Source organism: Wyeomyia smithii, chromosome 1, assembly GCF_029784165.1.
Source record: "Wyeomyia smithii strain HCP4-BCI-WySm-NY-G18 chromosome 1, ASM2978416v1, whole genome shotgun sequence".
Lineage (NCBI taxonomy): Eukaryota > Metazoa > Arthropoda > Insecta > Diptera > Culicidae > Wyeomyia > Wyeomyia smithii.
Genome location: NC_073694.1, coordinates 158,672,515 through 158,690,564, shown reverse-complemented (window position 1 = coordinate 158,690,564; position 18,050 = coordinate 158,672,515). Strand labels below are relative to the sequence as shown.

Sequence of the window (18,050 nt, the reverse complement as noted above, 5' to 3'; positions counted from 1 at the left end):
TGTCGCTAGACGCTGAGTGAGCGCGAAGTTCCGTTCACCCCTTCGTGGTGTTCTCCGGTGCACACGGGGACGAGTGAACTACCACCAACATCACCACCACCACCACCGCCCTGTCGTGAAGTTTTGTTTTAGCCATCAGCGCATACTGCCATAATAGCCGTCTGTTTTTCGCTCCTGTTCCTTGCTCGAATTTTGAGGGAGGTCATGAATGAGAGTTTTCTCACTAGGGGTGCAATGCCTTAATTTGGCACTACTATGTAGTTGAGATCGGAAAAGCGGCAGTCTGCGTGGGGTGTGGTTGCGCTGTTATCGATTTTTGAAGCCAAACAGGGGCCAATTCGTAACGGCTGTTTCCCGATGCTGCCTCGCTTTACTTACATGATAGCCTCCCAATGGCGTTTGATTTCGCCAAATGTAAAAACTGTTGGATTCACTTTTTGTATGTAAGATTTCATCCCTTATTCTTGAGATATTAAGGATGGTGAATGATAGAATTTTTCAAGATAATCATGCTGTCTATTGCACTCGTCAACAGCACTAACTGAAACATAACTTATAACGAAATGTTCTCGCTCGTAAAAATAAACTGCATTTCCCGGTGATTTCTGCTTGACGTGCATTCGAGCTGACTAACTGACTGACGATTGCGTACCCTACCGACCCGGGTAGGGATCTTATATGAAACAGCGAGTCCCGGCAGGATATTCCAGACCGACCGCCTAAAGCAGCTTGCAGCCGTTCTTGAAACGACACTGATATGCACTAATATTTTCAAAATATGTGTGTAGAACCAAACCAGCTCTAATCACGAAGGGGCCTTTCGGAACGATTTCAGTCGAAGCTCCCTCGAGCCCTTTCGGAAAGCAGCGCCGCACTGAAGGCGCACCCCTCGGCGAAGAAAATATTGTAACTTACGTGAAGTAATTGTTAGAAACTACTTCCAGAACACGCTCGCCAAGGTGGTGTAAAGAGGGAATTCGGCCCTCACATTTTGACAGCGTGAGACCCTAACGGGGGTTGCATTTATCGTTGAGAGAATCGATCGATTGATTCCTTCTGAAAAGTTGTGAACGATTGGTTTTGGCGGAAAACGTTATTTCTTTTATTCAAAAGAATTCCATCATTTCCATAAACAATGATAAGTCGATAATAGCAAAACCCTTTCCTGTGAAATGCATATGCAAATAATATACCTCCAAACAAATGCAATTCGGCGAGTTCCTCGCACGTTTAATTGATTACTGTGTTGAATACAAAGCGTTCAATTATAGTCGAGCAATCGCAAACAAAGATGTCGCACGGCGAACAAAGAAAACAGAGTCATTTGTTTACGCCAAGAGTCGGCGACAGCCAGCAGGCGACAATTTCACAGCTAGATGCACCTTGAGAAGCAACGCTACCAAATTTTCCCTCCGTCCAGGTTAGAATAAAATACGGCGTGAGGTTTTTCCATCGGCTTAAACATCATTTTTCCTACAGTCAGGTTTTGCGGCTGCAATGTAAGGACGTATGCTGATATATTGAAATTCTTTTCTCTGCATAATTAAAGCCGATGATAGCATGGCATAAGTTATTTGGTAACCTCGCTTCGCCAAAATCAGCAAACATTGCACAAGAAAATGGTGCCTGGAAGTAGTACCTTATTAATTTATGAAAGCAATTTCGCAAAAAATGTACCTATTTCATTTTTGGTCATGTTTGATTTGGCTGAAACTTTGCACAATTTCTATGGGCTGAAAATGTAGTTGTTTTTTTAATCACGACTAATTTGTGAAAAGGATGTCGATGATTACAAATGTTTTTAGAGAGAAAACGGTCAGTTCGATCTGTGTGACGTCTTCGGCAAAGTTGTAGATTATAATTCTGTCTTTCCGATAGATGTAAACACTGTGAAATACTACAAGGTATACAGCCCTAGGGTTATATGAAATAGTGACGTGGGACTAAACACTGTAATTACAGCCAAAATAAATTCGTTTGTTCAGTAATTTATGTATTTTATTGCTAAGCCTTCCCTTCATTTTTACAGAAATATATTTAATTACACTCGAGAGAACTTCATTCACACTTGGTGATGTTGTGCCTGTAGTTTTTTTTTTTGTGCAAACAACATTAAACAATTACAACGAAGTTCAAGTTTAAAAAGTTCAATTTTGTTTTTTGCTTTATTTGTTTCATTTTCCAACAAATACATTCACTGTATTACGAAGACAGCTAATACAGGTCGGAATCGATTATCCGGAGACTCAATTATCCGGAAACTTGATTATGCAGAATTCAATTATCCGGAATTTTAGACTCGATTATCCGGAATTTTATTTATTTGGTGTTCATTTTTAATTTTCATTCCGAAATTTTACCTTAACCATCCCTTCTGGCATACTTGTTACCAAATATGTCACTTACGTCATGTTTGGGACATGTTCAAATTAAGTGAAAATAATCAATGTCCAATTTTTTTTTGCTTCTCAAAATTTCACCCCTTTTCGCCTCAGGAATAATTTCTGGTTACGCCACTGCATCAAGTAAAGTAAAAAGTAAAATAAAAAAAGGAAATATTCATTTTATGTTCGTTAATAGCAAATTTGAATACTTTTTCTGTGATTCGATTATCCGGAAAACTCGATTATCCGGAATGAAAATTTTTTCGATGTTCCGGATAATCGAGTCCAACCTCTATAAGTATATTGTTTTATTTATAAAGTTAAAAATAATAAGATATCTAACAATGTTGAAATGTAAAAAAAAAGATTCTGAATAGATCTTAGTAAATGGACAAAAAAAACATAAATACTCGCCTGCTCGTACTCTTCTATAAATTAGTATTTTTTGAACTTACTCGTTCGATATTATGTCGGTCACAATTATTTAGTGAATATCGAAAATAAAAAATAAATAAACATAATTTATAACCGTTGCAAAAATGTTCAATTCTTGTTGAGTAACTCATGGTTTTTATGGTAATCATATACACGAGATAAACTTTCAATCACCATCAGTAGCACCATTGCAGTTTTGATTGCAGGCGAAAAGATGCCGTGCCCGCCGTAATGATATACACTAAGGTCGCTTTTTACGCGATTTTTTTACGAGGGTGCCGGAATTTACGCGGTTTTTTACGCGGATTCCGGAATTTACGGAAACTTTGCACACGTATTTGGCTTAGCAAACTGAGCATTTTTCACAGGTGGAGAGATTTTTTACACCCATGAGTTACATTCTAAAAGGGCGTATGCCTTTTGGCATAGGTTTTATTCGAAGCATTGTGGCCCAGAAACCATTGGTTGTATAGAAAAACTGTTTGAGAATGAGTTGTAGGGAATTAAAAATGCACCATAAAAAAATATACACTGTACAAAAAAAAAGTTTTTTGGCCAAAAAAAATTAAAAATAAACATTAACTTTCAATTTAAAAAAAAGAGTTGATTTTTTTTTATTTTTTTTTTTAAAGAAACTTGAGGTTAATACGCAACTTAAAAAAAAAGTCCAGGATGGAGAAATGAAAAATATTTTTTTTATGGTAGATTAATTTTTTTATGAAAATTCTAATTCAAACATTTTTCAAATTTTTTTTTTCTGATGATTTGGAAAAGATGCAAAGAGTCATTTTGAATCAAAAAGCTCTTGGTAGTAAACATTCTAAAGGCATTCTAAAATTATTTTTCATTTCTCCATCCTGGCCTTTTTGTTTTTGAAGTTGCGTATTAACGTCAAGTTTCTTTAAAAAAAAATAAAAAAAAATTCAACTCTTTTTTTTTTAAATTGAAATTTAATGTTTATTTTTAATTTTTTTTGGCCAAAAAAAATTTTTTTGTAGTGTATATACAACCAACGGTTTCTGGGCTACAATGCTTCGAATATGTAACTCATGGGTGTAAAAAATCTCTCCATCTGTGAAAAATGCTCAGTTTGCTAAGCCAAATACGTGTGCAACGTTTCTTTCAAATCAAAAATGGTCGATATTCGACCATAGGTCATTTCGCGCGATCTTGCTCTCAAGCATCGTCTGTTTTTACCACGGGACGCGTTGAAATCAAATACTTCGTAGCAGCTGTTGAAAACACGACACATGCTGAGCACTGGTTCATGTAGAGCATAGTTAGTTCTTGCAGGTCGGGTAGTTCAAAACTTGTGTGAACGGAGACTGCGTCGTCTAGCGTTTATATCAAGAAGGCCGAGTAGTGAAGGGCAATCGATGATTCCCTGAAGAAGGTCTCCAACGAAACAAAAGCCTTGGCCAAAATCCGCCTTGCTTCCAGTAGCTCTAAGTCGATAAGCTTACAACGGCTTTCATAGCTTGGTAGGTTACGCGAGTCACGCCAAGAAAACTGTCTCAAGGCAAAGCGAACAAATTTGCGTTGTGCGGCTTCAATCCTCGCAATTGTATCTTGGTAGAAAGGACACCATACAACAGCGGAGTATTCCAATATAGGACGAACCAGAGAGCAATAGAGCGCTTTAAGGCAGCGCACATTTTTGAAGTTTTTAGCGAAGCGAAACAGAAATCCCAATTGCGATGAAGCCTTTGAGACTATGTAAGCAGCATGGTCCTTGAAGCTTAATTTCGAATCGAGCATAACTCCCAGATCCTTAACTACCGTTTCGCGACTCAAAACAGTACCTTGTAAGCTGTACTCGTTAAGATACACTGCATGTTTCCGACCGAAGGAGATAGCTGAGCACTTGGACACATTTAGTGACATCCTGTTAATTCGGCACCAACTATCGAGGGCTTCCAAATCATGTTGCAGCATCTGGGCGTCTTGAATATTTTTTATTGTGTTGTATAGTTTTGAATCGTCAGCGTAAGATAATTTCATACATTTGAAAAGCAAATTTACATCGTTCATAAACAGAAGGAAAATGAATGGTCCGAGGTGACTGCCTTGAGGAACGCCGGATTAACACAGAATGGGGACGAGATAAAATCACCGAGTTTTACAGACAAAGTTCTGCCAGTCAAGTAGTAGCGAAGCCATATTAGGAGGTTGTCATTAATTCCTATTTTGTCTTATTTTGCCAAAGCAATCTCGTGGTTTACCTTGTCGAATGCAGCAGAGAGGTCGGTATAAATAACGTCTACTTTATGACCGCGTTCAATTTCTCGAGTAATAAACGATGTGAAAGTAATCAGATTTGTCGTCGTCGAGCGCTTTGGCATAAACCCATGCTGGTCTAGAGAAATGTGCGAACAATCATTAGTTAATTTTCCAAGAATAACTATTTCAAAAAGAAATGATAGACAAGAAACTAGCAGCGTTCTGCACCACATATACTCTACGGTACTGTAGCGTTTACCAGCATGTTTTCTTTCAAGATATCAGTTTCAATTATGCTCTGACAGCATGTTTAGAAATTGTTCAAGAAAAGGGATTATTTCAAACTTTTCGAAAAACCTTTACCTTCGAGACATCAAATTAGTCTAGGTTCGTGGAAGCAAACATAAATTGACCTATTGGGAAAGGGAGACTCTGTCAATTTGTTTTCGATATTGATACAGAGAATATCACAGGGAATGGTTGGTGTCTGTTCATATCGTCTGTGCTGCACCACTACGGAAGAGCTTGCCGAAGTAGACCAGTACAAAACCAAGAGATTCGTGCTGAGCCCCTAAAGTTCATCAGGATCCAGAGAGTGGATTGATATCGCCGATGATGAGCTGGATGACGTCATCGTTAGTTCGATAGTACGAGAGCTGCCTACACTCAATTTGGTAAATGTCAGAAAAGAAAGATGGTACACCGATTTGAAAGTAGAAGGTACGGTACTGTGGTACGATTCAAACCAGATACAGGATCTGATGTAAATTTTATTCCATGTGATGTTTTTGACGAAATATGTGTAAACATTAAATCTAAACCTTTGTTAACCTTTTGGGCTTATGGATGTGCAGCTTATAAACCCACAGCAATAGTTGAATTGAAAGTTTTTCACAATGGTCAGGCACTAATAGACGATTTTTGGATTACAGACATAGGAAAACAACCGATATTGGGTCTCACAGCGTGCGTTCAGTTGGGTTTAGTGCAACGTTGTCCCCCTTGTATTGATGCTGTTACTTGTGAAAACACATATGATCTTGCGGAGCAGCAGCGAAATATTTTTGAAGGAGTCGGGAAATTCAACAAAAAATCTTTCATTGCAACCAAACGCCGTTCCAGTACAGCATCCACCACGCCGTGTTGACTAGTTTGAAGGAGAAGCTTGAGAAAAAACTACAGGAGATGGAGAGTTCACAGATCATCAAGCGAGTGAAGACACCGAAAGGATGGGTTAATAACGTCACGATTGTGGAGAAACCGAATGGAGCAATTAGGGTATGTTAAGATCCTTCCGAGTTGAATGTGGCTTTAAGGATAGACTTTTATCTAATTCCGACTCTACAGGACTTGGCATCGACGTTGAGGGGCGCTGGATCTCAAGGATGGATTCTATCATCTAGAATTGGATGAAGAGTCGATTGATTTATGTAGTTTCAGTTCACCTTTCGAAATTTTCGAATTCTCGCGGCTACCATTTGGATTGAATGTGTCAGCATAAATGTTTTAGAAATGAAATGAATACTTTTTCGGAGATCAATATGTCGTCGATATAGATTGTTACGCCCTCGAGTAACAATCTATATCGACGACATATTGATTTCTGGCCGAACTCGTGAAGAACACGATCGTCGTTTGAAAGCTGTTTTGAATCGAGCAGCCGAAATAAATGCAAAATTCAACCCGAAGAAAATTTAGTTTAGAGAGCGGAAGGTGAAATATATGGTCCATGTGTTTCCGTCGATAGGAATGGAACCGGATTCTGAGAGGACAAAAGCCATCGTGAAAACGGAGATGCACCGGAAGGAACAGTTAATTACCTCCGGGATTTCCTTCCCAATTTAGATGAAAATACTGCACCGTTGAGAGAGCTACTTAAGAAAGATACAGTTTTCAAATGGCTACCGATTCATTCGGGATCTGTTAACAATATCAAGAAGTTAATCACCACAACCCCAGCATTGAGTGTTTTTGACGAGCACAAGGAAATTGTGCTCCAGGCTGATGCATCGAAATGCGGACTTGGGGCGTGCCTTCTACAAGATGAAAAACCGGTGGAGTATTATTAAATAGCTCTAGGAGTCTTTCAAGCTGCGAACAAAATTATGCACAAGTCGAGAAAGAATTTTTGGCCATTCTTTTTTTTTGCAAGAAGTATCTATGGGCGTGAAGTTAAGGTTCAAACCGACCACAAACCTTTGGTAGCTCTTATGAAGAAACCTGTTTCAGAAATTCATACATCAAGGGTCCAAAGGATTAAGATAAAACTTTCTAAGTACCAACTGAAGCTTTGTTATGTTCCTGGTAAATATATGTATTTAGCGGATTTTCTTTCTAGAGCCTACATACAATCGGAGGAAAAACCATCCACGAGTTTGGATTACGTGGTACACACTATCAACGTTCCAGAAGATAAAGCAGACGAATTTCGAAGGGAAACTAACAAGGATCCAGTTCTCTCCGGTTTGCTGCAGCTGTATCGAGAAGGGTGGCCTAACGATCGTTCGACACTCCCGGAAGAGAAAATATTCGTTCCCGGAAGCATGAGACGTCCGATGCCACAAGTGCTTCACGAGACTCATGGAGGAAAATAGTAGCGGTCATCTCGTGCCGGTTTCTCCCGTAATGCTAGTGGCTGTTAGTAGTACATGGCTACTGCAAAATACTAAAATGGCTGGAATTCTCGACGGACTTACCAGTAAACAAGAATAATCGGCAACTGGCACCTTTTGGTGCCTCGAAGTTTTGTAAAAGTAGCGTTGCAATCCCCTCTACTATTTGTTTTAATGAAATATAAGAATACGGTAGTCAACGTCATGCGGTCGTGTCTTGAATACCACCCTCCTTCTATTTTTAACTTGGAGGAACAATTTTTTTGGTAATGACAGATTACTTCACGTTGCAGAAACTAGAAACAAATCAGCGAAGTAAGTTTGCGAGGTATTCAGGCGTGCATTTTGCGTTTATGGAATACCTGTACTAGGGGTGTACGACAACAACAGTCAGGAAATTTTGTGGCAAAAGGAAATGCAAGATCGTGACAAGTAGCCCAAATTATCCTCAATCCAATGGATTTGGTGAACGGTGTGTACAGACAGTAAAAAGGATGATGCGAAAATGCGCTGATGATAAGGTGGATTTCTTCTACGCCTTACTGGAATACAACAACACCCCAGCAGCTGGCCTGAGTGAATCGCCAGCCCAGAATTTGATGGGAAGAAATTTAAGGTCAAAGCTACCGATAGCAGAGAGCAGGCTCGAAGGTGTTAAAGACGACAACATCAGGCAGCAGTTGGAAGACAATCGACAAAATCATAAGTGGAACTACGATAAGGCAGCACATCCGAGACCAGATTTCAAGAAAGGTGATTAAGTCTTGGCGCAAGATCCAGCAACCAAACGATGGGTAAGAAGGGAAATATTAAGGAAACTAGTTGAATTCGGCAAATTATAGGCGAAAGAAAAAGAGGAAGACTTGAAGGAGGGAGGTGTTGTATATGTTACTGTTCCCTCTACTGTATATTTGTATGTCTGTATGTTGTGTATACTATAACTATTAATATGTTATGAATTAGTCTCTTAAAAGTTCATCACTTTTTTAGGAACACAACACAACGGACATTTTCCATATGTTTTTTGAATCTATTTTTTTTTTTGCTTTTTCTACGTTAAAAATTTAAAAAGTTCAGCTATGGAAGGCAACCAACCGAGATCTTCTTTACATGCCCTAATACTTTTTATTGTATTTTGAAATTCATTTTCATTAATCTCACATTAAATGTACATGATCATATCTATATTGTTACCAATTAAATCATGGTCATATCACTTGTCAAAATATATCCTGATCAAAACCCCACCCCGCTAACAAAAACTTACTCGGTCTTTAACAAAGCAAAGACTACATTCTAGCATTCCTTCTTTGTTGTAGGTTTCGTGCGGCCCTGGCACAACTCGAAATTCGTAATTTCAAGAGAAACGGGATTGAAAAGTTTGCGTTTAAATTACCTTTATTATATCCACGAAAACAATAAGCAAGTTAAATTTTTTTTTATTATCTTTGGGGGATGTATTTGATTCAAATTCCATAGACACATCACCTTATAACTCAGTTTTTTCGTGAATTTTGAAACAAGTCTTTGTGAAATAAAACTTAATTTTGAATTGTGCCCATGTTACATAGAACCGACGACACCCCCACCTGACTGTAAAGACGTGGCTGGCGCCGTTATTAGTCTATAAAATCGAATCATTGAACGATGCACAGTGAGAAGGAATTACCATTCCCAGTCGTTCTTTCAAATGATTCATTGTGCATCTTGAGTAGCTCGGACCCATCACGAAGTAGCAACCATTGATAAGTACAGTCTGAACTAAGCTAAGCTAAGCTGTATTTTTATGGAAGAACAAAATTACTGTCCACAACTTTGACAAAGACATTATACCAATCAAATAAACTGTTCTGGCTCAATTTATTTGACAAAAGCAGTGAAATTATACCGAACATTTAAAACATAAGATTCAAACACATATTTTTTGATCGTGGTTTAATCGAAACGTCACTGTACTCATATTTAGGTTGGACTCGATTATATATAGACGCGATTATATATCATTCGATCAACTATCATTTTAGATTCGATTATTTATAGTAGGATTTTTTTCTATTTCAGATATCACTATCTTTTTACAACTTGTGAACCACGTGTTTAATCATTATAAAATTCATCAGTTAACCCTTAACTACCATTCAACCCTTAACTACAGACGAAGTTACAGTCCGATTACAGTAAAGATCAATGGGGTGTTATGAGGTAACTAGACATTTGACACTAATTTTGAGGAAATCGGTCCAGCCATCTCTGAGAAAAGTGAGTGAGTTTAAGTAGTCTTCGGAATGTTTCTTTTCATAGCTGGACTTCACATTTTTGAACATAACATAACAGGCAAAGAAAAGTCCGATTGCAAAAAAAAATCCATAGGGTCATATGGGGCAGCTAGACCTTCCATATGACACTGATTTTATGAAAATCGGTCCAGCCAACTCTGAGAAACATGAGTGAGATTAAATAGTCTCCACAGAACACGGTTCGCTCCATAACTTTTGAACCACATGCCGAATCTTTATAAAATTCAAAAGTTAAGGGTTTTTGGGTAGTCCGTTCATTTAAAACCAATTTTGTTGAAATCGGTTGTGTAGTTTCTAGTCGTGATTTTCACATTTTGATAAAGAACATACAAACTGAAAATCCGATTACTATAAAATTTAATAGGGTTTTATGGGGCAACTAGACCTTTAAAGCTGATACAAATTTTGAATAGTTTTTATGTCCACGGTTATAAAAGTTAGCTAAGGGGAGGGCACAAAATAAATAACACTGAGAAGAAAAAAAGAAGGGCTTTCATAAAAAATTGTGTGCTAGTTACGACGTCTATAACTTGCGTGCAAAAGTGTGTTGAAAAATATCACATTATTATCATTATTAATCATTTGGCTTGCCTTTTGATGACACTTTTCCTGTCACTGGGCTTGTTTGTTGCTAAATTAATCATATACGCTAACGAAAGTATTAACAAAACGGCTTGAACTTTTTTTTTCTTCCACTTCCAATTTTCATCATTTTTGAAGGGGGGGGGGGGGGGGTTTGACATAAAATGAAAATGAAATTTGTATCGGCCTAATTTGAGAATAATTTTATGAAAATCGATTAAGCCGTCTCTGAGAAACTCGAGTGTGATTGGAAAGTTGCACCTACACACACATAGAGAAAATGCTCAGCTCGTCGAACTGAGTCGAGTGATATATGCCATTCGGCCCTTTGGAGTACTTTTTTTACTTCGGTTTTGCCAGTGATTTTTATACCTTTCTAGGAGAAAGGCAAAAATCCAGTTGCGTGTTTTTTTTTTGGAAAACCCAAAAAATAAAGTCAGTAAATGTTTCATTTTTTTGGTACCTATTTCTTTTCCACTCTGTTTTTAGATTAACTTCTCAAATTCAAAGCACAAAAAATAAAAAAGGGCCTCTTGAGAAAATCAAAAAACTATGTTAGATACGAAAATATCCACCGTATGACCTGCGGTGACCTCGCATTCAAACTCCCAAACAAAGCTCGATTAATCTCAATTACAATTGCAATTGTTCTTTTCATTTCAACAGCTTCGCCAATTTCGTCGGCACCAACGGGGGCCGCCGCGTTTCGAGAGACAGATTTGAGCAACTTCGTGACCTTTTCAAACTCATTGGCAACCAACCAGCCACAGCACGAAAAGAGCTGGCATCCCACCGGGGCCGACGCCTTTCTGTAACTTTCCTCACCGAACCAAAGGACCACCCTCCGGTTCGGAGGAAGCAATGGCAGCTGGGTTCTTCAAAAAGCGCGTTTGACCCCTTCTTTGGCAGCCATCGGAAAATGAAGCAGCGGTCGTCCGTCTGAGGAGGTCAAATAATTATGATAATTATGAATTTAGCCATGCGATTCCTTTCCTAACCCGATTCTAGCAGAGTTTACTTCGTAGTCTCTATTTCATTCATTTTCATGCTTCAAAACCTCCAATAAAGAGTATATCACATCCAATAACAATCTAACTTTGAACTGGCATTGTGCTTGCGTTGTTTCAGGAACCACTCATTTGCATAATGGTTGACTTCCTGCTTTGAATTTCCGATTTTTAAAGAAACCGAAAGAAATCAAAAGTCAGTCGTGACCTCAATGATAAAGGCACAGTAAATTTTCTACGTTTATGTGTGCGGCCTTGTGGTTTCAAGGAGTATCCTGGGCCTTTGTTTCGATACCAGACGGATATGACTTCTGCACAGCGCGATCAATGCGAAGAAGTGTACACACAACAAAAGGTGACCGAGCACGAGCCAAAGTCCTGAAACAAACTGCAGCAATGCGTTTCTGTTTTTCGCTCGTCTGCCCAGAATCCGGATGTCTTCCTCATGTGCACTCACCATTAAGGTTGCTTTTCTTTTCACATAAATGCGAAGGGGGAGGAAAATGCCCAAGGAACAACTGCTTGCACATTAAGTGAATATTTAAGATTTCTTCCCTTGTGGCGCGTTTTAATTCGTTTGTACCTACAGTTTGGTCGGCCGGCTGCTCCCAGCACGTGGCTAATGTTAGAAAATCAGCTGTTTATGTGGGCTGCCAATTTTAACAACGGATCGGAGGATTTGTTGGGCCACGAGCAGCAGTAGACGGGAAGCGCGCAGTTGGGGTATTCACATTCTTGGGTTTAGTGTGAATTCCGAGATTATGAGTATCGTTCGCGTCTCTTTCGTGTTTAGTGGATTGGTGTGACTTTGTGAAAAATTTGAGTCGTGGCAGAAATTGATATGCAAGCCTTTTTTTAAAGGGGGGGATTTGTTAGTAGCTTAAGTATTTATGATAAATATTAGTAAGTAATGAGTATGTGTGTCCAATGGTGACTTCTCAACACTGTTAGAAATTTGTAATTTTAATCGTTAGGATTTGTTTAATTTCGCAATTAGGACTTATCATTCGTAGGGATTTAAACCTACTTGTCAGAAAAGGGGAAGTAAACTTACAACTAACTTAATTGCTATCTTATTGGCTATAAAGAAAAACTGATCGTAGCAATTGGAGGATACAAACTGCACACATAATCCTTTGAAGGACACGGCCTTTCTGTCTCCTCATATACCCACTTACTGCTCTACATGAAATAGACTTTCGCGCACAAAAATAGGCGCCAACAGCGAGTGCACGCAATCCCAATCGTACGTCAATTCCGCTTCCTTTTAAATTATTTGCGCCATCGGCGCTAAAAATTTTAAATACCCTTCGAAATACAAAAGATCCTTATTATCCTTTGGACCAGAAAATCTCGCTTCAGTATCGGTTTCCTTTTCGATTTCATTTTCATCGCTTCTTCACGCTGCTCTGTACTCTCACTGCTCGCACTCACGTGTGTAAGGAAGAGACGCATGATAGGTCCTTTCGGTGCTCCTGATGCACATAATGTTGCAAAAAAAAAACTTGACGTCAACGAACTGGCGCGGCACTCAAGGTAAGAAGAAATCTGTCCCTTTAAATTTTCGGCTTACTTCCTTCTCCGCGGGGAAGTACATCGGAAAGCGTATTGTAAGATTTTGCCACCACCAAGATTGTAACCCTTTTAATATTCTTGCGTTGCAGTATTTGTATTATATACGCTCTACAACCGTTCGCGCCCTATTGTACCGGTACCAGCAGTCTCCTGAAACGAAGGACAGCATTTTTCGCGCGCATAACTTATCAACAAAAAAATGCTTACTTGTCTGTCTGAGAATAATGGAAGCAGTTATTGAAAACAATGATTGGATATTTTCCAGAAGCAAGTCTACAGACACAGCCATCCAGACACAAAATTTTGAATACATCTTTTAATTATGGACAGCACAAAAAAAACACAGCCTTAGAAGCATTTTCAAAGGCAATAATTTAGAGCTTTTCAAAGGAATCCGTGTAAATATATCACGTAACCTCGGAAAATTACGTCCAAACTTTTATTACTCAACTATAAACACAACTGGCACACACTGTAAATTGATGTTCCCTATCTGTTTCTCAACAATTGGATGGATGAATTGAAGTAATAAGTATAACTAATAAAGCATGATCGAAGTTTAAAGCTTTTCAATGATAACTCTTGGAACTACTTCAACGAACTCTAAATGTAGATATTAAAAATCTTTGAGCCAAATTTTCACAAATTAAATTATAAAAATAATAAAGCCAGATTTCCATTTGTTCATATTATGAATGACTATTTCAAAAAAAAAACACGAATAAAGCCTACGAAAATCGTGTCAAATGTTGTTTTAAATAGCATATGGAAAACATGATATTATAAAAACGTATCAAATACATCAGAATATGTTTCATTTCCTTTCAAGTTCTCTATTAAAAACCAAATCTAAGGCTGAGACAGACAAGAATCAGAAAAGATTTCACGTTTTTGTTTATCATGACCCAATTTCCAAACTAGCAGTTTAAAAGTACATAAAAAAGGTTAATTAAACGCCTTTTTTTACATCTTGTCTGTAAATTAGCAAAAGAACGAAAAAGAAATGGGAGCTATTTTTATTGGAAACTAATTATTCTTCTATAGCAACTAGCCAAGACTGTGACTAGTCTTAATAAAAAACTCATCTAGATTTTAAATATTTAACATAACAAAAATATTAAACGAACGTCAGTTGGAAGAAAAAAATAGATTATTCTTCCCAGAAAGTAAAAATATATCCTCCTTCCGAATGAAAGTACATTCAACCCACCGCACGCTGATCAACTTTTTATCACCTCCTCACTAAGAAACCAACGACTTTACTTCCTCAATGGAAAACCATCACCCCCCGAAACGACAAACGGAACGAAACAAAGAGTCAAGAAACCGGTAAAATTGAACACATCTAGGAACAGCTGGCAGTTTTCCATGCGCTACCTATTTATAGGCCGGTGCGAAAAGATCCAGGCACGCACCACACGGCTAATGAAAAGTTCAACACTCTTAATTGCTGTCTAGCACGCGCCAAAACGCATACGCTCGAGCTGGAGCGAGGATCTAGAATCGATACATACGCCCTCACCCCCTTGCTAGAGCACAAACGCTGCATGCTAAGGATCCTATCTTATTTTATGTTTTTGGAAGGTCTGGATTTTCTCATATAGTACCCTGCAATGATCGTCGTTTCTCTAATCGTTAATCGCTCCTATTGAGGACGACAACCTAAACGGCGGAACAGCAGCAATAGCCCTCGCAGTAGGTTTCCATTTGCTGGAAAATTGGAATACTAAGTGAAGCGTGTGTTTTTGGCGGTTTTCTCCCTTCCGTGCATCAGTCGGCTCTCAAACTCTCTTACGGCTGACAAGCACGGTTTTCAAATTTCCAAAAATACATTTAAATTAGTTTTAAAGACTTGCATGCTTGCGTGTCTTACCCTTTGCTTGCATTGCAAGAGACATGCTGGAGAGATGCACTCCTTTCACGGGTGAAATCGATTCACTCTTCATCTAAGAATGATGTGCGAGCAAACGGAGGTCAGCGAATGTTTATTGCATATCTGATACATTCTGATTATTATTCTCACAGCAGCTGCATGTTTAGTTGCTCGTTTAGGCATATTTCAGAAAACTTAACCTTTATAGAATACCAAAAAATCTCAAAGTCGATTCTCAGAGAGCAGTGCAGGTGATGCCTATAATCGTACAGATTGAAATGCTTTACCCCCGCGATTCATAAGCGATTATAGGCATTATATCAAACCACTTGCATGTATATGTAGTGACATCTGGCGGAAAACTAAAACGAACTACACAAATTGCATGCAACTGTCAATACAAGCATGCTTCTAGGTACCGAAGTACATACTTCGAGCGTATTTTATTTCTATTCATGTAATATTAACAATACATAAAATAATGTTTAATGTATACATAAATAAAAAAAATACAACCAAGTACAATACTATTGCACATGTACGTAGTTAAAATGATGCTTATTTCAGAATTCTGGAGTACTTCGTGATGAGGTCGTATGTCTGAACGTAAACAAAACGAGTGAGAGATGATTTGTGCTTGTTAAGTACAAGGGACATAACTCTCACTCGTTTTGTTTACAGTTAGACATACGACCTTATCAAAAAGTACTCCAGAATTCCGCAAATAACATTTTGGTCACAATTGAAATAATGTACTGAAATCGAGAATAAAGCACTGAGTGCAAAAGGTAAACAAAGACATCACTCTCTATCATGCTGAGATGCATAACGTCACCAAGCGATGGTTTATCACAAGTCTCTGACCTATGAATTCCAATCAACGTTTTGTTTATATAAAACACATACCTACGTCCTTTTCGATATTCAATAATTGTATTCTACACAAATGTTAGGGTAAGTTTCAGAATCAAACTTGTAAATCTAGGGTGTTATGTTACATCTATTGAAAATGCTTGCGTTCTCAGGTACTTTATTCGGAATGCTATCGCCTTAGTCAAGACTTGTTAGAATTCCTAACCACAAGATATTATCACAAAAGCAGAGTATCCGTTCTATGCATTCACTGCATGCAATTTGCATGATTAAAAAGCAATGCACCTACACAAAAATTAATTTAATCTGATCAATTGATTTTAAGTTGCAGTCATTCGTGTAATCAATCCGTAACAATTACAAAAAAGCCTACATATTTAAACGCGAAACATAACTTAGAGGTACTCACCACCATTTCCGCTCTTGTTGCGCCCGCCTAGGCGAAAAGTTTTAGGTGTATTCAGGACAGCGTTCTGAAGGTTGGCTGATATTTCGGACACTGGAGACAGGCCAACCGCATTAGAGGAAGCATTCTGCAACCGTGTAATCTGTGAGTTACCAATTCCGGATTCCATCGAATTATCGTTACTGGGAGACACTAGCTCGACAAAAACACTTGCGGCCAGAAGATTATTTAAAACAATTGAGCCAACGTTTAGTTGGTCACCATTAGCATGAATGCTCACTGAGAAAACCCGAACAACCGTAAACGACACAAAAGCGCGGTAACAAACGGAGCCAATTCGCGCGAGTTGATAATTTCTAAGTTTTTATGTGAAAGGCAGAGATGCCAGAAATTCAGGAACGGTAATCTCTAAAGTCGAGTCACAGTTTGACCGACTGTCACTGTCAGTTCCAATCGAACAGTCAAGTTTTTTTATCATAGTTTAAGCATTGCTCATGTTCGATTGGAACGATTTTTGGCAGTTCCATTGGTGCTTTTAAGGCATCCTTAACAGTGCGCTACTATTTAAGTTGTTATGGCGACTGTGTACAGCGCGGCTATTTTACGCACTCACCCGTTTTCACACCGGTCGTTGCTATCGTCTATGTTTGACGTTTCGTTCAGCATAAACCTTTAGCAGCGCTGTTACTGGGCTGCCAAATTTGAGAGCACGATGCTTCCCGGAGGTCCGGCTACTATTTCTCTAGCGCATTTAGCAGCGACCGGTACGGTATGGAGTGATGATAGAGCTCTACCAAACGGGGTATAGAAGCGCACTGTTAAGGATGCCCTTAGTGACAGTCGGCCAAACTTTAAAGGATGTATTACACTCTTTGACCAAGTGTCAAATATTTGTCACTTGTTGACAGATAAAAATTTAGTCAAAGATAATTGTTTGTCACTCTCCAATTGTTCATGTGGCAAACAACAATCATAATGTCAAATAAATTGGACAATTATGTCAGAAGGTCAAATACTTGACCATTGGTCAAAAAGTGCACAGGCTTAACTGTAGACCTTTACGGTAACCTGGAAGGAGTTGCCCTGTCCTATCCCCCACTTTGAATTAGACAGACCCCAAGCACAGACTAACAGACATAACACTTCGAACAAATTCTCAATAAAATCATCGTCCGGATGATTCTAGTACTTTACGTTAGTAACACTAGCACCATCTGCTGCCGTGTTCGCGCTGCGTCATGTATTTCGACATCAGCGCTAGCGTTACTGCATGTGTCAAATGGGGAACCACAAAATATGTATGAAATTGCATGACAGCGCCCCAGACGACGTTTTCGCGCGAATACTATTTTTCGATTAGCAATTCCAGTGTTACGTCTGTTAGTCTGTGCCCCAAGTATGATGACAGTTCTACAAGGTATGCTATTCACGTCGATGCATTAGTATTAGTGATCGTTATGAACTTTTTCCAATTTTGTATGAAATTTGAAATGATTTTGCATTTTAAACTAAACTTATAAAACATACTTTCCTGAAAAGTTATAGAAATGATGTTGAAACATGTTTTATTTGTGGGGAATACATAAACATGCTGCGGTTTAGGTAAAATATGCTGTTTTTCATCAATTTGCCGGTAACCTTTTTGCACTTTTCGTTTTTTCCTTGTACTCTAATAGCGCTTCTAAATAGAGTCGCTTATGTTTCATACAGTGACAAAAGTCATGAGCTATGACAATGACTAAGATTATGCTCCAACTATTAGAAATATAGCATTTTTATATATTTT

At 38.4% G+C, this 18,050-nt stretch overlaps 1 protein-coding gene across 1 annotated transcript in view; it reads right to left on the bottom strand.

The window, feature by feature from the left end:
• Positions 1 to 16,629, bottom strand: part of LOC129719080 (M-phase inducer phosphatase) — a 260,274-nt gene extending 243,645 nt beyond the window's left edge. Inside the window, exon 1 of the mRNA XM_055670470.1 lies at positions 16,268 to 16,629. Coding sequence (XP_055526445.1) covers positions 16,268 to 16,433 — 166 coding nt within the window. The 5' untranslated portion in view covers positions 16,434 to 16,629. The remainder of the gene's footprint in view (positions 1 to 16,267) is intronic.
• Positions 16,630 to 18,050: the final 1,421 nt, after the last annotated feature.